The sequence below is a fragment of the Coregonus lavaretus genome (genome assembly GCF_964263955.1).
Source record: "Coregonus lavaretus genome assembly, chromosome: 3".
NCBI classification, from domain to species: Eukaryota; Metazoa; Chordata; class Actinopteri; order Salmoniformes; family Salmonidae; genus Coregonus; species Coregonus lavaretus.
The window spans coordinates 45,040,180-45,064,926 of record NC_139990.1 but is presented as its reverse complement, the minus strand read 5'-3'; the positions used below and the strand labels follow the sequence as shown (position 1 = coordinate 45,064,926).

The window sequence follows — 24,747 nt, the reverse complement described above, 5'->3', positions numbered from 1 at the left end:
AAATGGCACCCTATTCCCTAGATGGGCCCTGGTCAGAAGTAGAACACAATGGAATAGGGTGCCATTTGGGATGGGCTCTATATGTGTTTTAGAGTCATTTTCACATTGCACAAGGATCTTTCACTGATTGTTAGGAGTAATTACTTTCACTGGGTGAGACCTGTCACCCTTATCTAATTAAAATAATTTTGCCTTAATGATTTCTTTAAGCCAATGTGTTTTTTTGCATATTTATATCACAACACTGAGACATTGTGTAGGCCGGGGATATATATTCATAAATTCTCGTCTTGGGGGATGCTTTTCGCAATGATTATATTCATATATTCAAATGTAATTTCTTCCCCACTATGCATTGGGGTTGCCCGATTGGTACTTATTTTGTGTCCATCCACAGGTTTGCTAATATGTTTTACACATTGCTAACTGAAGACATTACTTTCAATAGACAGTGTAGTGATTGAAAACCTCCATGGAGTTCTTCAAGGTCAGTACTAAATGAGCTTGGCACAGTGTGAACATAGAAATGCTGTAGGTAGAGCGGAGAGCTGGATGGCGTTGGAGCTAATGGTAACAGCAGGTGGGAGGAGTTTAGATTAATATAGTTAAAGAGAAACGTTACAAAAGATGTCAGAAGGTGGAATTCACTTTTCAGAGATCAGGCTTTTTCCATTTGTTTAATTAATTTACTGTATGAGCACAATTTTGTATGGTCTGCATCTTTGAAGTAGCCTACGGATGCTTGAAGGTAGCTTTAAGGATCATACAAGCTTGGTTTGGTCATTAATAATTAAACATTAATTACATTCTATCCAATTACATTGGATTTGAATCAGTTTTACCCAGTTCTATTGGAAGTTGTTCTGTTTCCTGTTTTACAGAGCCTCTCCTGGATGACTTCCTGCTGACATACCTGGTGTTCATGTCAACCAGTGATCTGTGTCAGGCTCTTTTGGGACAATATCCTTCTACTACAGGCAGTGGTGGTCACATCTAGACTACAGTATACCACCCTTACCTCTAGACTACTGTACACCACCCTTACCTCTAGACTACAGTACACCACCCTTACCTATAGACTACAGTACACCACCCTTACCTCTAGACTACAGTACACCACCCTTACCTCTAGACTACAGTACAACACCCTTACCTCTAGACTACAGTACACCACCCTTACCTCTAGACTACAGTACACCACCCTTACCTCTAGACTACAGTATACCACCCTTACCTCTAGACTACAGTACACCACCCTTACCTCTAGACTACAGTACACCACCCTTACCTATAGACTACAGTACACCACCCTTACCTCTAGACTACAGTACACCACCCTTACCTCTAGACTACAGTACACCACCCTTACCTCTAGACTACAGTACACCACCCTTACCTATAGACTACAGTACACCACCCTTACCTATAGACTACAGTACACCACCCTTACCTCTAGACTACAGTACACCACCCTTACCTCTAGACTACAGTACACCACCCTTACCTCTAGACTACAGTACAACACCCTTACCTCTAGACTACAGTACACCACCCTTACCTCTAGACTACAGTACACCACCCTTACCTCTAGACTACAGTACAACACCCTTACCTCTAGACTACAGTACACCACCCTTACCTCTAGACTACAGTACACAACCCTTACCACTAGACTACAGTACACCAACCTTACCTCTAGACTACAGTACACCACCATTACCTCTAGAATACAGTACACCACCCTTACCTCTAGAATACAGTACACCACCCTTACCTCTAGAATACAGTACACCACCCTTACCTCTAGATACAGTACACCACCCTTACCTCTAGATACAGTACACCACCCTTACCTCTAAAGCTACCGGCTTTTCTGTACTGTACACACACACACACACACACACACACACACACACACACAAACCTCACCCATAGAATCACTGCACACATATACCTCACAACTTGGAACAATTAAAAATAGCGGTGTTGATCCTGTTGGCCTGGCTAATGTCAATACACACAACGCCTACTGAGAGACCTCTCTCCTGCTGTGTTGATGCCTTAACTCATGGAGCCCACCTATTGTTCAAAGAGACACCACCGGGGGAAAGAGGAAGGGAAGGAGGTTCTGGACAGGAAACGTAAGGTCCTGCACCTGGTGACACAGTGGACAACACTCTACAGGGACTTCCTACGAGAAGACGAGCATGTGAAACTCTTCATGAAGGTATGACGGAGCGAGGGAGGAGAAGAAGGGATCTTATAGCCTGTTTCCAGATCTGTTTGTGCTGTCTTTCAAACTCCTTCAGTCATTTATAAGGAGTTGGCAAGACAGCACAAACAAATCTGGGGCCAGGCTAGGGATATGGGACAGTGAGATGACCCTAAAATAAGTGATATCATGATAAGGGAGGGTGAAAACAGACATTAGATGTTGTCTTTGTGTTTCAGACATTGTATCGTTTCCTTCTGGATGACCTGTATGACTATCCAACTCTGGAGAAGGAGCAGAAGGATCTACAGAAACTCCTGCGGCTGCATCGCAGACAGTGAGTGGCCATATAATGCATTTAATAATAATATAATAATATGCCATTTAGCAGACGCTTTTATCCAAAGCGACTTACAGTCATGTGTGCATACATTTTTACGTAGGGGTGGTCCCGGGGATCGAACCCACTACCCTGGCGTTACAAGCGCCATGCTCTACCAATTGAGCTACAGAGGACCACTGTAGACCACTGTAGCCACCAATATATTTAACATGCGAGACTTAGGAATTGAATAATGGAATAATTTATATGATGAATTAGTTACACTACATGACCAAAAGTATGTGGAACATCGTTGAATATCTCATTCCAAAATCATGGGCATTAATATGGAGTTGGTCCCTTCCTTTGCTGCTAATAACAGCCTCCACTCTTCTGGGAAGTCTTTCCACTAGATGTTGGAACATTGCTGTGGGGACTTGCTTCCATTCAGCCACAAGAGCATTAGTGAGGTCGGGCACTGATGTTGGGCAATTAGGCCTGGCTCGCAGTCGGCGTTCCAATTCATCCCAAAGGTGGGGATGGGGTTGAGATTAGGGCTCTGTGCAGGCCAGTCAAGTTCTTCCATACCGATCTCGACAAACCATTTCTGTATGGACCTCGCTTTGTGCACAGGAAATGGCCTTCCCCAAACTGTTGCCACAAAGTTAGAAGCACAGAATTGACTAGAATGTCATTGTATGCTGCAACGTTAAGATTTTCCTTCACTGGAACTAAGGGGCCTAGCCCGAACCATGAAAAACAGTTATTAGTCCTCCACCAAACTTTACAGTTGGCACTATGCATTCGGGCAGGTAGCGTTCTCCTGGCATCCTCCTGGCATCCACCCAGATTCGTCCGTCGGACTGCCAGATGGTGAAGCATGATTCATCACTCCAGAGAACGCATTTCCACTGCTCCAGAGTTCAATGGCGGCAAGCTTTACACCACTCCAGCCGCACATGGTGATCTTAAGCTTGTGTGCGGTTGCTCGGCCATTAAAACCCATTTCATGAAGCTCCTGACGAACAGTTCTTGTGCTGACATTGCTTCCAGAGGCAGTTTGGAACTCAGTGATGAGTGTTGTAACCGAGGACAGACGATTTTTACGTGCTACGTGCTTCAGCACTCGCCAGTCCCGTTCCGGGAGCTTGTGTGGCCTACCATTTCGCGGCTGAGCCGTTGTTGCTCTTCACAATAACAGCACTTACAGTTGACTGGGCTGTGCTTTGGCAGAGTGGGTGGGGTTATATCCTTCCTGTTTGGCCCTGTCCGGGGGTTTCTTCGGATGGGCCACAGTGTCTCCGGACCGCTCCTGTCTCAGCCTCCAGTATTTATGCTGCAGTAGTTTATGTGTCGGGGGGCTGGGGTTAGTTGGTTATACCTGGAGTACTTCTCCTGTCTTATCCAGTGTCCTGTGTGAATTTAAGTATGCTCTCTCTCATTCTCTCGTTCTCTCTTTCTCTCTGAGAACCTGAGCCCTAGGACCATACGTCAGGACTACCGGGCATGATGACACCTTGCTGTCCCCAGTCCGCCTGGCCTTGCTGCTATTCCAGTTTCAACTGTTCTGCCTGCGGTTACGAAACCCCTACCTGTCCCAGACCTGCTGTTTTCAACTCTTAATGATCGGCTATGAAAAGCCAACTGAGAGACCTGAGCCCTAGGACCATACGTCGGGACTACCGGCCGTGGTGACTCCTTGCTGTCCCCAGTCCGCCTGGCCTTGCTGCTATTCCAGTTTCAACTGTTCTGCCTGCGGTTATGGAACCCCTACCTGTCCCAGACCTGCTGTTTTCAACTCTTAATGATCGGCTATGAAAAGCCAACTGAGATTTATTCCTGATTATTATTTGACCATGCTTGTCACTTATGAACATTTTTGAACATCTTGGCATGGTTCTGTTATAATCTTCACCCGGCACAGCCAGAAGAGGACTGGCCACCCCTCATAGCCTGGTTCCTCTCTAGGTTTCTTCCTAGGTTTTCGCCTTTCTAGGGAGTTTTTCCTAGCCACCGTGCTTCTACACCTGCATTACTAGCTGTTTGGGGTTTTAGGCTGGGTTTCTGTACAGCACTTCGAGATATTAGCTGATGTAAGAAGGGCTATATAAAATAAAATTGATTGATTGATTGACTTGGGCAGCTCTAGCAGGGCAGAAATTTGACGAACTGACTTGTTGGAAAGGTCCTATGTCGGTGCCAAGTTGAAAGTCACTGAGCTCTTCAGTAAGGTCATTCTACTTCCAGTGTTTGTCTATGGAGATTGCATGGCTGTGTGCTCGATTTTATACACCTGTCACCAACGGGTGCGGCTGAAATAGCCGAATCCACTAATTTGAAGGAGTGTCCACATACTTTTGTATATATAGTGTATTTATGTGTAATGTATGCGTGGATTATCTCTCCTAAGTGTGAATTCCGAACATGTAGCTGGTAAACAGCTGTTGTACTGTTTGGGGCTGTGTTGTTGTACTGTTTGGGGAGTGTTGTTGTGCTGTTGGGGGCTGTGTTGTTGTACTGAAATGTGAAGGTCACTGAGTTCCTCTCCCTCTGTGTCAGCGGTCTAAGACACGTAGGAAGAATAGCTGGGAAAGCACCAGCTGTGACAGAGAGGCCTGTTGTTCCATTTGTACTGTTGGTTCTATTATTGCCAATAGCATTGAGGATTCCTTCCTTGTTGACAAACACACACATCCAAGAACACCCAGAATATTGAACATGGTGTCCATCGAGTACAATGCATCTTCCTCTGATCGATATTATAAATCAGTGAGTTAGTGTGCTACGGTCTTCTAGGCTCGTCCCTCTAGGTACAGACATGGCTGCATGTCAACTAGACCTTCATGTTGAATAGAAATGCTTCAGAGAGAATCTCTGTGTTTGCCCTTTGACCTGGGAGTGAAAACAACCCTCTGCTTTCTGTCAGAGAACAGCAGACACACTGGGACACATCCCATATCAACCCTCCCCTCCCCACATACACTGGGACACATCCCATGTCAACCCTCCCCTCCCCACAGACACTGGGACACATCCCATATCAACCCTCCCCTCCCCACATACACTGGGACACATCCCATGTCAACCCTCCCCTCCCCACATACACTGGGACACATCCCATGTCAACCCTCCCCTCCCCACAGACACTGGGACACATCCATGTCAACCCTCCCCTCCCCACAGACACTGGGACACATCCCATGTCAACCCTCCCCTCCCCTCCTCTCCTCCCTCCTCCCTTCCTTCTCCTCACCTACTCCCTCCAGACCAAATTCACATAGAAATGTGAGTTATAGATCTGTTATTCTCATTGAAAGCAAGTCTAAGGAGTGGTAGATCTGGTCTATGTGTGCTCTTTCTATGCTTCCCGTTCTTGAGTTTAGTTTTTGCGTCTTTTACTTTCGGTTTTGTACACCAGCTTCAAACAGCTGAAAATACAATATTTTTGGTTATAGAAAATATATTTCACAGCGGTTTAGATAATACAATGATTCACATAAACTGAAATTAGGCAAACTATTAGAATGTTAGCAACGAGGAAATGGCGGAGCGATTTCTACATATTGCACCTTTAATAATGCAATGTTAGAGACCATGACTCATGTCACCTAGCCTTGATTAATCTAATTAGGACCATGACTCATGTCACCTAGCCTTGATTAATCTAATCAGGACCATGACTCATTTCACCTTGACAATAAAGGCTGTGAATCTGAATGGTGTTATTGTTACTATTTATACACTAGCATGGTGATATAGAGCCATGTAGTCCTGGTGGAAAATCACAGTACTACTAGGTTACTAGTTAATTGATGGAAAATCACAGTAATACCAGGTTACTAGTTGATTGATGGAAAATCACAGTACTATGTTACTAGTTGATTGTGTATAGTTTTTTTGTCGTTCTTGTCTCATGGTCTAATTGTTTGATTTTGTTTCTCTCTCCAGTACAGTGGATGACTATTCACCCCACAGAAAGGTAAGAGATCAAACTGCATGAGATGACTATTCACCCCACAGAAAGGTAAGAGGCCAAACTGCATGAGATGAGTATTCACCCCACAGAAAGGTAAGGGGTCAAACTGCATGAGATGACTATTCACCCCACAGAAAGGTAAGGGGCCAAACTGCATGAGATGAGTATTCACCCCACAGAAAGGTAAGGGGCCAAACTGCATGAGATGACTATTCACCCCACAGAAAGGTAAGGGGCCAAACTGCATGAGATGAGTATTCACCCCACAGAAGGGTAAGAGGCCAAACTGCGTGAGATGACTATTCACCCCACAGAAAGGTAATAGGCCAAACTGCATGAGATGTAATGGAGCTATTGTATGAGTCACAGGAGGCTGCTGAGGGGAGGACAGCTCATAATAATGGCTGTAACGGAGTAAATGGAACGGCATCAAACACATGGAAACCATGTGTTGGATGTATTTGATACCATTCCACTAATTCCACTCCAGCCATTACCACAAGCTCGTCCTCCCCAATTAAGGTGCCACCAACCTCCTGTGGTAAGAGTACATCATTGTTGGCAGGGTTTCCCAACTGGCGGCCCACGGGCCGAATTTGGCCCGCCGGTGATTTTATTTTGCCCCCAAGTTTTCTGAGTAAAAAACTACAGCAAATCAGCTCCAAGTGATTTTTTATTTTGGAAATCTGTTCCAAAGTATTACCACGCATAATAGAGAGATATATGTGATTGAATACAAATGTAAGCAAGGTTTGAAATTATTATATTTTAGTAAAATATTATACAGTGGGGAAAAAAAGTATTTAGTCAGCCACCAATTGTGCAAGTTCTCCCACTTAAAAATATGAGAGAGGCCTGTAATTTTCATCATAGGTACACGTCAACTATGACAGACAAAATGAGAAAGAAAAATCCAGAAAATCACATTGTAGGATTTTTAATGAATTTATTTGCAAATTATGATGGAAAATTATTATTTGGTCAATAACAAAAGTTTCTCAATACTTTGTTATATACCCTTTGTTGGCAATGACACAGGTCAAACGTTTTCTGTAAGTCTTCACAAGGTTTTCACACACTGTTGCTGGTATTTTGGCCCATTCCTCCATGCAGATCTCCTCTAGAGCAGTGATGTTTTGGGGCTGTCGCTGGGCAACACAGACTTTCAACTCCCTCCAAAGATTTTCTATGGGGTTGAGATCTGGAGACTGGCTAGGCCACTCCAGGACCTTGAAATGCTTCTTACGAAGCCACTCCTTCATTGCCCGGGCGGTGTGTTTGGGATCATTGTCATGCTGAAAGACCCAGCCACATTTCATCTTCAATGCCCTTGCTGATGGAAGGAGGTTTTCACTCAAAATCTCACGATACATGGCCCCATTCATTCTTTCCTTTACACGGATCAGTCGTCCTGGTCCCTTTGCAGAAAAACAGCCCCAAAGCATGATGTTTCCACCCCCATGCTTCACAGTAGGTATGGTGTTCTTTGGATGCAACTCAGCATTCTTTGTCCTCCAAACACGACGAGTTGAGTGTTTACCAAAAAGTTATATTTTGGTTTCATCTGACCATATGACATTCTCCCAATCCTCTTCCTGATCATCCAAATGCACTCTAGCAAACTTCAGACGGGCCTGGACATGTACTGGCTTAAGCAGGGGGACACGTCTGTCACTGCAGGATTTCAGTCCCTGGCGGCGTAGTGTGTTACTGATGGTAGGCTTTGTTACTTTGGTCCCAGCTCTCTGCAGGTCATTCACTAGGTCCCCCCGTGTGGTTCTGGGATTTTTGCTTACCGTTCTTGTGATCATTTTGACCCCACGGGGTGAGATCTTGCTTGGAGCCCCAGATCGAGGGAGATTATCAGTGGTCTTGTATGTCTTCCATTTCCTAATAATTGCTCCCACAGTTGATTTCTTCAAACCAAGCTGCTTACCTATTGCAGATTCAGTCTTCCCAGCCTGGTGCAGGTCTACAATTTTGTTTCTGGTGTCCTTTGACAGCTCTTTGGTCTTGGCCATAGTGGAGTTTGGAGTGTGACTGTTTGAGGTTGTGGACAGGTGTCTTTTATACTGATAACAAGTTCAAACAGGTGCCATTAATACATGACAATACAGGTAACGAGTGGAGGACAGAGGAGCCTCTTAAAGAAGAAGTTACAGGTCTGTGAGAGCCAGAAATCTTGCTTGTTTGTAGGTGACCAAATACTTATTTTCCACCATAATTTGCAAATAAATTCATAAAAAATCCTACAATGTGATTTTCTGGATTTTTTTTCCTCAATTTGTCTGTCATAGTTGACGTGTACCTATGATGAAAATTACAGGCCTCTCTCATCTTTTTAAGTGGGAGAACTTGCACAATTGGTGGCTGACTAAATACTTTTTTCCCCCACTGTATCTGTTTGGGCTTCTTGCGGTTAATTTGCAGTCTACAAATTATTTGTAATTATGTTCTGGCCCCCTGACCATCCGCTCAAGAAAAAAATCTTCCCGCGGCTGAATTTAGTTGAGGATCCCTGTTGTAGGGATATGTTTACTTTTGAATAGCCAGGTTTCCTTATAGCCTATTTGTAACAGTTTGGGCTGTTAAAGACTATTGTCCTCTTGTTTCCTGTAGAAACCACACCACAACAGTACAGTTAGAATGTGTTCTCACACAGTATGAATGTGTTCTGAATTCCATGTATGTCCCTCCATTTAGAGCAAACTTCTTTCCCACCAACTGAGCCTGAAAGAGAACGGGCGCCACACCAGAGGAACACAAAGAGAGACCAGGGAAGGTGAGTCGGTCGTAAAACCTGTCTGCGTCCCAAATGGCACCCTATTCCCTATATAGGGTACTGCTTTTGAGCAGGGCCCTATGGCCATTAAGGGACGCAGACCCTGTCTTTCTTTTTTCTTCCTACATTCCTCCCAGCATGCATTGTTTCCACAGTTTGTGTCTGCTGATGACGTTCTGTATAGAGCATTTCAGTGCCATTCTTTTTGAGGTAGCTAGCACATTTACATTTACATTTACATCATTTAGAAGATGCTCTTATCCAGAGCGACTTACAAATTGGTGCATTCAACTTATGATAGCAAGTGGGACAACCACTTTTTTTCTTTCTTTTTTTTATGGGGGGGGTTGGGGGAAGGATTGCTTTATACTATTCCAGGTATTCCTTAAAGAGGTAGGGTTTCAAGTGTCTCCGGAAGGTGGTCAGTGACTCCGCTGTCCTGGCGTCGTGGGGGAGCTTGTTCCACCATTGGGGTGCCAGAGCAGCAAATAGCTTTGACTGGGCTGAGCGGGAACTGTGCTTCTGTAGAGGTAGGGGAGCTAGCAGGCCAGAGGTGGATGAACGTAGTGCCCTCGTTTGGGTGTAGGGTCTGATCAGAGCCTGAAGGTACGGAGGTGCCGTTCCCCTCACAGCTCCGTAGGCAAGCACCATGGTCTTGTAGTAGATGCAAGCCTCAACTGGAAGCCAGTGGAGTGTGCGGAGGAGCGGAGTGACATGAGAGAACTTGGGAAGGTCGAACACCAGACGGGCTGCGGCGTTCTGGATAAGTTGTAGGGGTTTAATGGCACAGGCAGGGAGCCCAGCCAACAGCGAGTTGCAGTAATCCAGACGGGAGATGACAAGTGCCTGGATTAGGATCCGTGCCGCTTTCTGTGTAAGGTAGGGTCGTACTCTGTGAATGTTGTAGAGCATGAACCTGCAAGATCGGTTCACCGCTTTGATGTTAGCAGAGAACGACAGGGTGATGTCCAGGGTCACACCAAGGCTCTTTGCACTCTGTGAGGAGGACACAATGGAGTTGTCAACCGTGATGGCGAGATCATGGAGCGGGCAGTCCTTCCCAGGGAGGAAGAGCAGCTCCGTCTTGCCGAGGTTCAGCTTGAGGTGGGGATCCGACATCCACACTGATATGTCTGCCAGACATGCAGAGATGCAATTCGCCACCTGGTTTTCAGAAGGGGGAAAGGAGAAAATTAATTGTGTGTCGTCTGCGTAGCAATGATAGGAGAGACCATGTGAGGATATGACAGAGCCAAGTGACTTGGTGTATAGAGGGAATAGGAGAGGGCCTAGAACTGAGCCCTGGGGAACACCTGTGGTGAGAGCACATGGAGCGGAGACAGATTCTCGCCACGCCACCTGGTAGGAGCGACCTGTCAGGTAGGACGCAATTGAGTAGCGCCGGAGATACCCAACTCGGAGAGGGTGGAGAGGAGGATCTGATGGTTCACAGTATCAAAGGCAGCGGATAGGTCTAGAAGGATATATATAGATCCAAGATGGCGTAGTAGTGCAGTCCTGTTTTTGTCGTATTTCTGTAAATAGCCTGTAAATACCCTGTTTTTTTTTTCTTTTTCGTACATATTTCCCTATCAGACTTTTCATCCTTCTACAAAATATACTTTCCTGCAACCCGCCTCACTCAATGTGGAACAGATTCTATTATTGACTTACCTTTTATCTAGAATCTCCAGTTGAAACTAGCTAGCCAGCGAACTAGCTACTTGCTATTAGCCACAGTTAGCGGTATTTCACCCAGAACATTGGATTTTTCTGCCGGAATAATTTAATCACTGGACATTAATCACCGAATCGCAACTAGCTAGCCGCAACCGAATGGATGTTGTTGTTTGGCTAATCACCACTGCCCCCGATGCAAGCACCAGTTAGCCTCGAGCTAGCCTAGAGCCAGGCCCATATCCCGGCTATCTACCTCTCGGTCTACCGGACGGGAGTAGCCAGCTAACTAGCTACTTGCTATTAGCTACCGTTAGCGGTTTTTCACCATTGTCCGTGGCCTGCACCACCTACCAGCCAGCTCTAGCCTGGACTATTATTCGGCCAGTCTGCACTGTCTGCACAGCGCATTATCGACCCAGAACATATCAGTTTTTCTGCCGGAATCACTGAATCACTGGACCTTTAACTCCGGATTTAACGCTACCAGCTAGCTGCAACAAAATGGACGTTATGGTTTGGCTAATCATCCTGAGCTAGGCCCATCTCCCGGCTATCTACCTCTCTGTCAACCGGACGGGACCACCTAGTGTTGACACGGAGCCCCGCCGATCCTACACGACTGGTCTGCCGACGAAATCGTCTGATGTGGTTACAACAGGCTTCCCGTTACGACGTCGACCACGAAGATTCCATCTGCTAGCCCCGGCCCGCTAGCACACGCTAGCCATGGCCTCTTGCTCGCTAGTGCTTTAGCAGCCCCCAAACTACCTCCGAACTATCCTATTGCTGTTCACCGGACCTTATGATAACTCAGCTATACAGCTGATGCCTGCTGGACTGTTCCTTTTTACGGTACCGCATCCTGTTTATGTTTAGCCTCAGCCCAAACTGTGTCGTCATTACCAGCTGTTGTCTTAGCTCTCTCAAATGACACCTGTGATTGCTTTATGCCTCTCTCCCATGTCAATATGGTTTGCTTATTGCTGTTTCAGTTATTTCTAATTGTACTATTTCACTGTAGATCCCCCAGCCCAGCTAAACCTGCCTTAGATAGCTCCTTTGTCCCACCCCCCATACACACGGAGACCGACTCAATCGGTGCCTCCAGTGATGCTATCTCTTTCATTGTTACCCAACACTTAGGTTTACCTCCACTTTACTCATATCCTTCCATATCCTTGTCTGTACATAATGCCCTGAATCTTTTCTACAACGCCCGGAAATCTGTCCCCTTTATTCTATGTACCCAACGCACTAGAAGACCAGTTCTTAAAGCCTTTAGCCGTATCCTTATTCTAGTCCTCCTCTGTTCCTCTGGTGATGTAGAGGCTAACCCAGGCCCTGCAGCCCTCAGTATCACTCCTACTCCCCAGGCGCTATCATTTGTTGACTTCTGTAATCGCAAAAGCCTTGGTTTCTTGCATGTTAATATCAGAAGTCTACTTCCTAAGTTTGAGTTATTCACTGCGTTAGCACACTCCGCCAACCCTGATGTTCTAGCAGTGTCTGAATCCTGGCTTAGGAAGGCCACCAAAAATTCTGAAATGTCCATCCCCAGCTATAACATTTTCCGTCTAGATAGAACTGCCAAAGGGGGTGGAGTTGCAATCTACTGTAGAGATAGCCTGCAGAGCTCTATCATACTATCCAGGTCTGTGCCCAAACAGTTTGAGCTTCTACTTCTAAAAATCCACCTTTCCAGAAATAAGTCTCTCACTGTTCCCGCTTGCTACAGACCCCCCTCAGCCCCCAGCTGTGCCCTGGACACCATATGTGAATTGATTGCCTCCCATTTATCCTCAGAGTTCGTACTGCTTGGTGATCTAAATTGGGATATGCTTAACACCCCGGCCATCCTACAATCCAAACTAGATGCCCTCAATCTTACACAAATTATCAACGAACTTACCAGGTACAATCCTAAAACCGTAAACATGGGTACCCTCATAGATATCATCCTGACTAACTTACCCTCTAAATACACCTCCACTGTCTTCAACCAAGATCTCAGCGATCACTGCCTTATTGCCTGCGTCCGTAACGGGTCCGCAGTCAAACGACCACCCCTCATCACTGTCAAACGCTCCCTAAAACACTTTAGCGAGCAGGCCTTCCTAATTGACCTGGCCCAGGTATCCTGGATGGATATACAGTGGGGAAAAAAAGTATTTAGTCAGCCACCAATTGTGCAAGTTCTCCCACTTAAAAAGATGAGAGAGGCCTATAATTTTCATCATAGGTACACGTCAACTATGACAGACAAAATTAGAAAATGAGGATTTTTTATGAATTTATTAGCAAATTATGGTGGAAAATAAGTATTTGGTCAATAACAAAAGTTTCTCAATACTTTGTTATATACCCTTTGTTGGCAATGACACAGGTCAAACGTTTTCTGTAAGTCTTCACAAGGTTTTCACACACTGTTGCTGGTATTTTGGCCCATTCCTCCATGCAGATCTCCTCTAGAGCAGTGATGTTTTGGGACTGTCGCTGGGCAACACGGACTTTCAACTCCCTCCAAAGATTTTCTATGGGGTTGAGATCTGGAGACTGGCTAGGCCACTCCAGGACCTTGAAATGCTTCTTACGAAGCCACTCCTTCGTTGCCCGGGTGGTGTGTTTGGGATCATTGTCATGCTGAAAGACCCAGCCACGTTTCATCTTCAAAGCCCTTGCTGATAGAAGGAGGTTTTCACTCAAAATCTCAGGATACATGGCCCCATTCATTCTTTCCTTTACACGGATCAGTTGTCCTGGTCCCTTTGCAGAAAAACAGCCCCAAAGCATGATGTTTCCACCCCCATGCTTCACAGTAGGTATGGTGTTCTTTGGATGCAACTCAGCATTCTTTGTCCTCCAAACACGACGAGTTGAGTTTTTACCAAAAAGTTATATTTTGATTTCATCTGACCATATGACATTCTCCCAATCTCTCTCTTCTGGATCATCCAAATGCACTCTAGCAAACTTCAGACGGGCCTGGACATGTACTGGCTTAAGCAGGGGGACACGTCTGGCACTGCAGGATTTGAGTCCCTGGCGGCGTAGTGTGTTACTGATGGTAGGCTTTGTTACTTTGGTCCCAGCTCTCTGCAGGTCATTCACTAGGTCCCCCCGTGTGGTTCTGGGATTTTTGCTCACCATTCTTGTGATCATTTTGACCCCATGGGGTGAGATCTTGCGTGGAGCCCCAGATCGAGGGAGATTATCAGTGGTCTTGTATGTCTTCCATTTCCTAATAATTGCTCCCACAGTTGATTTCTTCAAACCAAGCTGCTTACCTATTGCAGATTCAGTCTTCCCAGCCTGGTGCAGGTCTACAATTTTGTTTCTGGTGTCCTTTGACAGCTCTTGGTCTTGGCCATAGTGGAGTTTGGAGTGTGACTGTTTGAGGTTGTGGATAGGTGTCTTTTATACTGATAACAAGTTCAAACAGGTGCCATTAATACAGGTAACAAGTGGAGGACAGAGGAGCCTCTTAAAGAAGAAGTTACAGGTCTGTGAGAGCCAGAAATCTTGCTTGTTTGTAGGTGACCAAATACTTATTTTCCAGCATAATTTGCAAATAAATTCATTAAAAATCCTACAATGTGATTTTCTGGAAAAAAAATTCTCAATTTGTCTGTCATAGTTGACGTGTACCTATGATGAAAATTACAGGCCTCTCTCATCTTTTTAAGTGGGAGAACTTGCACAATTGGTGGCTGACTAAATACTTTTTTCCCCCACTGTAGATCTCATTCCGTCAGTAGAGGATGCCTGGTTGTTCTTTAAAAGTAATTTCCTCTCAATCTTAAATAAATATGCCCCATTCAAAAAATACAGAACTAAGAACAGATATAGCCCCTGGTTCTCCTCAGACTTGACTGCCCTTGACCAGCACAAAAACATCCTGTGGCGTACTGCATTAGCATCAAATAGCCCCCGCGATATGCAACTTTTCAGGGAAGTTAGGAACCAATATACACAAGCAGTCAGGAAAGCAAAGGCTAACTTTTTCAAACAGAAATTTGCATCCTGTAGCACTAACTCCAAAAAGTTTTGGGACACTGTAAAGTCCATGGAGAATAAGAGCACTTCCTCCCAGCTGCCCACTGCACTGAGGCTAGGAAACACTATCACCACCGATAAATCTACAATAATCGGGAATTTCAACAAGCATTTTGCTACGGCTGGCCATGCTTTCCACCTGGCTACCACTACCCCGGCCACCAACTCTGCACTCTCCGCTGCAACTTGCCCATGCCCCCCCCCCCCCCCCCCCCTCCCGCTTCTCCTTCACACAAATTCAGACAGCTGATGTTCTGAAAGAGCTGCAAAATCTGGACCCCTACAAATCAGCTGGGCTAGACAATCTGGACCCTTTCTTTCTAAAACTAGCCGCCGAAATTGTCGCAACCCCTATTACTAGCCTGTTCAACCTCTCTTTCGTAACGTCTGAGATCCCCAGAGATTGGAAAGCTGCCGCGGTCATCCCCCTCTTCAAAGGGGGTGACACTCTAGATCCAAACTGTTACAGACCTATATCCATCCTGCCCTGCCTTTCGAAAGTATTTGAAAGCCAAGTTAACAAACAGATCACCGACCATTTCGAATCCCACCGTACCTTCTCCGCTATGCAATCCGGTTTCCGAGCTGGTCATGGGTGCACTTCAGCAACGCTCAAGGTCCTAAACGATATTATAACCGCGATCGATAATAGACAGTACTGTGCAGCCGTCTTCATCGACCTGGCCAAGGCTTTCGACTCTGTCAACCACCGCATTCTTATTGGCAGACTAAATAGCCTTGGTTTCTCAAATGACTGCCTCGCCTGGTTCACCAACTACTTCTCAGATAGAGTTCAATGTGTCAAATCGGAGGGCCTGTTGTCTGGACCTATGGCAGTCTCTATGGGGGTGCCACAGGGTTCAATTCTTGGGCCGACTCTTATCAATGATGTCGCTCTTGCTGCTGGTGACTCTCAGATCCACCTCTACGCAGACGACACCATTTTGTATACATCTGGCCCTTCATTGGACACTGTGTTAACAAACCTCCAAACGAGCTTCAATGCCATACAACACTCCTTCAGTAGCCTCCAACGGCTCTTAAACACTAGTAAAACTAAATGCATGCTCTTCAATCGAACGCTGCTGGCACCCGCCCACCCAACTAGAATCACTACTCTCGATGGGTCTGACCTAGAGTATGTGGACAACTACAAATACCTAGGTGTCTGGTTAGACTGTAAATTCTCCTTCCAGACTCACATTAAGAATCTCCAATCCAAAGTTAAATCTAGAATCGGCTTCCTATTTCGCAACAAAGCCTCCTTCACTCATGCTGCCAAACATGCCCTCGTAAAACTCACTATCCTACCGATCCTTGACTTCGGCGATGTCATTTACAAAATAGCCTCCAACACTCTACTCAGCAAATTGGATGTAGTCTATCACAGTGCCATCCGTTTTGTCTCCAAAGCCCCATACACTACCCACCACTGTGACCTGTACGCTCTTGTTGGCTGGTCCTCACTACATGTTCGTTGTCAAACCCACTGGCTCCAGGCCATCTATAAATCACTGCTAGGCAAATCCCTGCCTTATCTTAGCTCATTGGTCACCATAGCAGCACCCACCCGTAGTCTGCGCTCCAGCAGGTATATCTCACTGGTCATCCCCAAAGCCAACACCTCCTTTGGCCGCCATTCCTTCCAGTTCTCTGCTGCCAATGACTGGAACGAATTGCAAAAATCTCTGAAGCTGGAGACTCTTATCTCCCTCACTAACTTTAAGCATCAGTTGTCAGAGCACCTTACCGATCAATGCACCTGTACACAGCCCATCTGAAATTAGCCCACCCAACTACCTCATCCCTATATTGTTTTTTATTTTGCTCTTTTGCACCCCAGTATCTCTATTTGCACATCATCTCTTGCACATCTAGTGTTAATACTAATTGTAATTATTTTGCACTATGGCCTATTTATTGCCTTACCTCCATAACTTGCTACATTTGCACACACTGTATATATATTTTCTGATCCTTTTTTACCCCATATGTAACTCTGTGTTGTTGTTTTTATCGCACTGCTTTGCTTTATCTTGGCCAGGTCGCAGTTGTAAATGAGAACTTGTTCTCAACTGGCTTACCTGGTTAAATAAAGGTGAAATAAAATAAAATAAAAAAGGATAAGAGCAGAGGAGAGAGAGTTAGCTTTAGCAGTGCGGAGAGCCTCCGTGACACAGAGAAGAGAAGTCTCAGTTGAATGACCAGTCTTGAAACCTGACTGGTTTGGATCAAGAAGGTCATTCTGAGAGAGATAGCAGGAGAGTTGGCTAGAGACGGCACGCTCAAGAGTTTTGGAGAGAAAAGAAAGAAGGGATACTGGTCTGTAGTTGTTGACATCGGAGGGATCGAGTGTAGGTTTTTTGAGGAGGGGTGCAACTCTTGCTCTCTTGAAGATGGAAAGGACATGGCCAGCGGTCAAGGATGAGTTGATGAGCGAGGTGAGTTAAGGGAGAAGGTCTCCGGAAATGGTCTGGAGAAGAGAGGAGGGGATAGGGTCAAGCGGGCAGGTTGTTGGGCGGCCGGCCATCACAAGTCGCAAGAATTCATCTGGAGAGAGAGGGGAGCAAGAAGTCAAACCATAGGGTAGGGCAGTGTGAGCAGGACCAGCGGTGTCATTTGACTTAATAAATGAGGATCGGATGTCGTCAACCTTCTTTTCAAAATGGTTGACGAAGTCATCCACAGAGAGGGAGGAGGAAGGGGGAGGAGGAGGAGGATTCAGCAGGGAGGAGAAGGTGGCAAAGAGCTTCCTAGGGTTAGAGGCAGAGGCTTGAAATTTTGAGTGGTAGAAAGTGGCTTTAGCAGCGGAAACAGAGGAAGAGAATGTAGAGAGGAGGGAGTGAAAAGATGACAGGTCCGTAGGCAGTCTAGTTTTCCTCCATTTCCGCTCGGCTGCCCGGAGCCCTCTTCTGTGAGCTCGCAATGAGTCGTCAAGCCACAGAGCAGGAGGGGAGGACCGAGCCGGCCGGGAGGATAGGGGACATAGAGAGTCAAAAGATGCAGAAAGGGAGGAGAGGAGGGTTGAGGAGGAAGAATCAGGAGATCGGAGGGAGAAGGATTTAGCAGAGGGAAGAGATGATAGGATGGAAGAGGAGAGAGTAGCGGGAGAGAGAGAGCGAAGGTTGCAACGGCACATTACCATCTGAGTAGGGGCAGAGTGAGTAGTGTTGGAGGAGAGCGAGAGAGAAAAGGATACAAAGTAGTGGTCGGAGACATGGAGGGGAGTTGCAGTGAGATTAGTAGAAGAACAGCATCTAGTAAAGATGAGGTCAAGCATATTGCCTGCCTTGTGAGTAGGGGGGGACGGTGAGAGGGTGAGGTCAAAAGAGGAAAGGAGTGGAAAGAAGGAGGCAGAGAGAAATGAGTGAAAGGCAGACGTAGGGAGGTTAAAGTCACCCAGAACTGTGAGGGGTGAGCCATCCTCAGGAAAGGAACTTATCAAGGCGTCAAGCTCATTGATGAACTCTCCAAGGGAACCTGGAGGGCGATAAATGACAAGGATGTTAAGCTTGAATGGGCTAGTGACTGCGACAGCATGGAATTCAAATGAGGAGATAGACAGATGGGTCAGGGGAAAAAGAGAGAATGTCCACTTTGGAGAGATGAGGATTCCTGTGCCACCGCCGCGCTGACCAGATGCTCTCGGGGTATGCGAGAACACATGGTTAGATGAGGAAAGAGCAGTAGGAGTAGCAGTGTTTTCTGTGGTAATCCATGTTTCCGTCAGCGCCAAGAAGTCGAGGGACTGGAGGGTAGCATAGGCTGAGATGAACTCTGCCTTGTTGGCCGCAGAACGGCAGTTCCAGAGGCTGCCTGAGACCTGGAACTCCACGTGGGTCATGCGCGCAGGGACCACCAGATTAGAGTGGCAACAGCCACATGGTGTGAAGCGTTTGTATGGCCTGTGCAGAGAGGAGAGAACAGGGATAGACAGACACATAGTTGACAGGCTACAGAGAAAGGCTACAATAATGCAAAGGAGATCGGAATGAAATGAACTAAACATCTGGGAAAGCGAGAGAGCGGGGCCTCCCTCACTTACGTTTCACTGAAACACTCAAATATAACTCTCCCAACTTCCACTTTAGAAATTATAATTGTTGTAAACTACAGCGGTTCAATGTTTCTAGGAATAGACTCTAACTTAGTTTATTCAGCTAGCTAACTTGGTACACCGAATCATATGACGCCAAAGCCAACTAGCATGCCAGCCTCCAATAACACGGTTTAGCACCAATACTCGGTTACAACAAACCACCAGTGTGTTAACACGCCAAGCAGATCATTCGTGTCCGTGTCTAACGTTGTGTAAAGTTTTGGGGTAGTTTTTACAGTTTGAGTGAGTACGTCGTCAACTTATTCAGCCAGTTAGTTAGCTAGAATAGTTAGCATACTAGCTAGCCATTGCTCTCTGCCAATGAACTAACCCCTCCTCCCACGGCACGAACACACAGAGAGCCAAGCTAACGTTAGCTAGTCACCCATGTCCCGAATTCCCTTGAACGACTCTGGTTACCAGTATGTAAAAACAAAACAAAAATAAATGTAGGTTATAGCTTACCCTTAGTAGCTACTGTTAGCCAGTTAAGTGCAAAGCTAGCCACTGAATCAATTCAGCCAGTTCGCGTCTGTCCCAACGGAGAGAAAGCGTCTCCAAATATAAACGCTAGGTCGTTCCAGCTATTGTTTAGTTAGCTATCCAGGTAGCTACATTTCGAGTACAGTAGCTACAAACTACCTAACGTTAACGCTTCAGATAATGAGGTTAGAAAAACAGCTGAATGGTAGGTAGCTAGCTGGCATAATTACAGGTACTCTTAAGCGTGGAATAACATTGGAAACAACTATCCACAGTTGCTAATAGTTACCAGTATTGGTCCAGGTAGTGAGTTAGCTAGCCTCGTGCTTCACCGGGCTCAGCCGAATACAATACTTACCTACAATAATTACCTACAATAACCTACAATAACTACCTAGATAAACTACCTACAATACCTAACTACAATACCTAACTACAATACCTACCTACCTACAATCTAAATACATGGTTTAATCTTTACTCGACACCATATGAGCCAAGCTTACCTCCCGCCAGAGAGAGACACAACCTCACCCGTCGCTGTCCAGCGAGAGACACAACCTCACCCGTCGCTGTCTAAACATCAGTAAGCACTGTGAGGAGACAGAGTAACAATGGGAATCCTTGAGGTTGGACAGAATGAGACAATGAAATTCCCAATTTTCTGTTTAATGGTCTCATAATTCACATGCATCACCTTATTTACCACTTTATGATACAGGTTTGCCATTTGAGAACACCCATGAGTTGACCATTCAAATTGCTATGGTCAGAAGTTCCAACTCCGTTCTATTTGTTCTACTTCTATGGGATAAACAGTGTTCTCTCTACCTCTCTCCCTTCCTCCTCAGTGTTGTGTCATGTGTACGTGACCATGGACTCATATCTGAGTGTGAGGAGCCTGGCCAGTGTTGTGGCCCAGGGGCTGCTGCAGGAGGTGGCTGAGAGACTGGATGTCCCCCTGGAGGAGCTGGTCCTGCTGGCTGTCACCTACCCTGGAGGTATCTAATCTAACCCTAACCTAACCATACCTAAGACAACACAACACACTGGAGGAGCTGGTTCTGCAGGCTGTCACCGACCCTGGAGGTAACTAACCACAACCTAACCATAACCTAACCCCAACCATAGCCTAACCTAACACAACACAACACACTGGAGGAGATGGTCCTGCTGGCTGTCACCTATTCAGGAGGTAACTCACCACAACCTAACCCTAACCTAACCATAACCTAACCCCAACCATAACACAACACACTGGAGGAGATGGTCCTGCTGGCTGTCACCTACCCTTGAGGTTACTAACCGCAACCTAACACGACATAACCTAACCCCAACCATAGCCTAACCCTTACTCTAACCTGACGCCAGTAGCCTAGGGGTTAGCGAGGTGGACCAGCAACCGGAAGCTTCAAGCCCCGGGCCGGGCGACACCAAAAAATGGGAATGGAACTGAACTGGCAGCTGGATGGCTGCTGGTCTCTGATCCTAAGTACTGTTTCATGCCGTTGTGCCCTTGAGCAAGGCACTAAACCCCACACAATTGCTCTCCATCCAGTGATGCTACACTGCAGCTGACCCTGTGTGTTTGTGTGTGTGTGCGTGCGTGCACGCGCGTGCGTGTGTGCGTGCACGCGCGTGCGTGTGTGCGTGCGTGCGTGTGTGCGTGTATCTGGGGATGCTGGAAAAGGCAGAAGACACATTTAGTTTCCAACCAATGGAAAATAGTATCTATTCTACCCTAACCACAACCTAATCATACCTAATACAATACACTGGAGGAGCTGGTCCTGCTGGCTGTCACCTACTAACCACAATCTGACACACACAGGGATTCACTAGAGTTTCAATGATCTGTCTGTCTGTCTGCCTGCTTGTCTAAATCATATCACATCAAAGTTTATTGGTCACGTATACAGATTTGCAGATGTTATCACAAGTGCAGCGAAATACTTGTGTTTCTAGCTCCAACAGTGCAGTAATACTTAGCAATATAAAAAATTATATAAATACAAATAAAAACACAACACACACACACACAGAATCCAGAAAAATCCAGAGAAATTAAGAAATATCAGAACAAGCAATGTCAGAGACCAGAATATATATATATATATATATATATATATATACAGTGAGGGAAAAAATTGAACTGATTTTGTACGTTTGCCCACTGACAGAGAAATGATCAGTCTATAATTTTAATGGTAGGTTTATTTGAACAGTGAGAGACAGAATAACAACAAAAAAATCCAGAAAAACGCATGTCAAAAATGTTATAAATTGATTTGCATTTTAATGAGGCAAATAAGTATTTGACCCCCTCTCAATCAGAAAGATTTCTGACTCCCAGGTGTCTTTTATACAGGTAACGAGCTGAGATTAGTGTCACGGTTTCGGCCGAGGCTGCTCCTCCTCCTTGTTCGGGCAGGCTTCGGCGGTCGTCGTCCCCGGAGTACTAGCTGCCACCGTTCAATGTTTCATGTTTGTTTGGTTTTGTCTGTTTGTACACCTGTCCCTTGTTAGTGTTTGATTTGGTTGCCTATTTAGTTTTCGTGTGTGGGGGCAGGTGTTATGTGGTATTGTTTTTTGTCAAGCTGTTGCTCTTTTTGTATTACTCTCGTGTTTGTTGTTTTCCGAGAGTCCGCACTGTGTGCGCTATCTTCATTTTACGCACTGTGTGAGTTGTGCGTAATTTGTATTTTGCCTCCCGGTTGGGTTGGCTGTTCGCCTGTTTGGTGCTGCATTTTGTTAACTAAAGTCTGTTGACGAACGCCCGTGTTTCCTGCGCTTGATTTCCTCACCGCATCTACACTCAGCTACTGACAGAATACCACATCACATCATGGAGTCAGCAGGAGCACCCGCGCCGACAGAGGTCATGGAGGACCGTCTTCGTGGACAGGAGGACCGGATTAACCAGATCGGTCACGCCTTGGATCGGGTGATGAACACTCTCCACCGATGGGAAAGCAGCGGGGTACCCACGCCCCCACCTACCGGACCATCCCCATCGGTCAGTCCTCCAGTCCACATTCCGGAACCCAGTGGGATTCGGCTCTCGCTCCCGAGGGCGTACGACGGCTCCGCTGCCGGGTGTCAAGGGTTCCTGCTACAGGTGGAGCTCTACCTCGCCACCGTACACCCGGCGCCCTCGGGACACGAGAGCGTCTCCGCCCTCATCTCCTGTCTCACCGGCAAGGCGTTGGAGTGGGCCAACGCCGAATGGAGGAGAATGAACGCCGCTACCATCACCTATGCTGAGTTCTCCCGCCGCTTCCGGGCCGTGTTCGACCATCCACCAGAAGGGAAGGCGGCGGGGGAGCGTCTGTTCTTCCTCCGACAGGGGATGAGGAGCGCACAGGATTTTGCCCTGGAGTTCCGGACTCTAGCGGCAGATGCAGGGTGGAATGAGCGGGCCCTCATAGACCACTTCCGTTGTAGCCTCCGGGAGGACGTCCAAAGAGAGTTGGCGTGCAGGGATACCATGTTGACGTTTGACCAACTAGTCGACATGGCCATTCGGTTGGACACCCTGCTCGCCACCCGTGGACGTCCCGGATGGGGGTCGCCCATTTCACCCTCCAGCACCTCCGAGCCGAGCCCTATGGAGCTCGGAGGTGCTGGCGCTAGAGAAAGGAGGAGTAGGAACCCGAGGGGGGCCGTCCCCTGCACCAACTGTGGCCGTGGAGGGCACACCGCGGCTAGGTGTTGGGGAAGGTCCCCCGGTGGAGGTGAAGGCAGGCCACGCATTGGGGAGTCCTCCCAGGTGAGTAGGCGCCCTACTTACCCAGAGCTTTCTGTCGTTCACATAACCTTGCCTGTTTGTTTTCCACAGGTAGCACCTCGTTCCCAGCATAAGGCGCTAGTCGATTCAGGCGCAGCTGGGAACTTTGTAGATCGCCAGTTCTGTGTAGAATTAGGGATTCCTCTCCTTCCCGTTGATAAGCCTTTCCCTGTACATGCCCTAGATAGCCGTCCGTTAGGATCTGGGTTGATTAGGGAGGTCACAGCGCCCCTTAAGATGGAGGCGCAGGGGGGTCATGAGGAGACGATTCAGCTCTATCTGATTGACTCTCCTGCGTATCCGGTGGTGCTGGGGCTTCCCTGGTTGATTACCCATGACCCTACTATTTCGTGGCGAGAGAAAGCTCTTAAAGGGTGGTCTGCTCAGTGTGAGGGGCTGTGTCTGGGTGTTTCCATAGGGGCGACCTCGGTGGAAAGTCCGAATCTAATGCCTGCACTGCATATTCCCCCCGAGTATGAGGATTTGACACTGGTGTTTAGTAAGACTAGGGCGGCGCAGCTGCCGCCTCATAGACGGGGGGATTGTGCGATAGATCTCCAGTTAGGAGCAGCCCTCCCGCGGAGCCATGTGTATCCCTTGTCTCAAGAGGAGAGGAAGGCGATGGAAACTTACATCGCAGAGTCTCTGAGACAGGGATACATACGGGCCTCCACTTCACCCGCTTCCTCAAGCTTCTTTTTTGTGAAGAAAAAGGATGGAGGTCTGCGCCCGTGTATTGATTACCGCGGTCTCAATCAGATTACGGTGAAGTACAGCTATCCACTTCCTCTGATTGCGACTATGACGGAATCATTACACGGTGCTCAGTTCTTCACAAAATTGGATCTCAGGAGCGCATATAACTTGGTGCGCATTAGAGAGGGCGATGAATGGAAGACAGCGTTTAGCACGACCTCCGGTCATTACGAGTATCTCGTCATGCCATATGGGTTAATGAATGCTCCCTCAGTCTTCCAATCCTTCGTCGATGAGATTTTCCGGGACATGCAGGGGCAGGGAGTAGTCGTGTACATAGACGATATTCTGGTGTACAGTTCTACCAAAGCAGAGCATGTAGCCCTGGTGCGCCGAGTGTTGAGGAGGCTGTTGGAGCATGACCTATATGTCAAGGCAGAGAAATGTCTGTTCTTTCAGAAGTCGGTCTCCTTTTTGGGTTATCAGTTGTCTGCGTCAGGGGTGAAGATGGAGGTTGACCGGGTGTCAGCTGTGCGTAATTGGCAAACCCCAACCACTGTGAAAGAGGTGCAACAGTTCTTGGGTTTTGCGAATTACTACCGGAGGTTTATCCGGGGTTTTGGACAGGTGGCAGCTCCCATAACGTCTCTGTTGAAG

At 46.8% G+C, this 24,747-nt stretch overlaps 1 protein-coding gene across 1 annotated transcript in view; it reads left to right on the top strand.

Moving 5' to 3' along the window:
- Positions 1-24,747, top strand: part of LOC311118731 (rap guanine nucleotide exchange factor 5-like) — a 69,325-nt gene that overhangs the window by 29,203 nt on the left and 15,375 nt on the right. The window contains exons 4-9 of the mRNA XM_084157664.1: positions 882-980; positions 2,097-2,227; positions 2,452-2,549; positions 6,483-6,513; positions 9,214-9,292; positions 20,459-20,608. Coding sequence (XP_084013790.1) covers positions 882-980; positions 2,097-2,227; positions 2,452-2,549; positions 6,483-6,513; positions 9,214-9,292; positions 20,459-20,608 — 588 coding nt within the window. The remainder of the gene's footprint in view (positions 1-881; positions 981-2,096; positions 2,228-2,451; positions 2,550-6,482; positions 6,514-9,213; positions 9,293-20,458; positions 20,609-24,747) is intronic.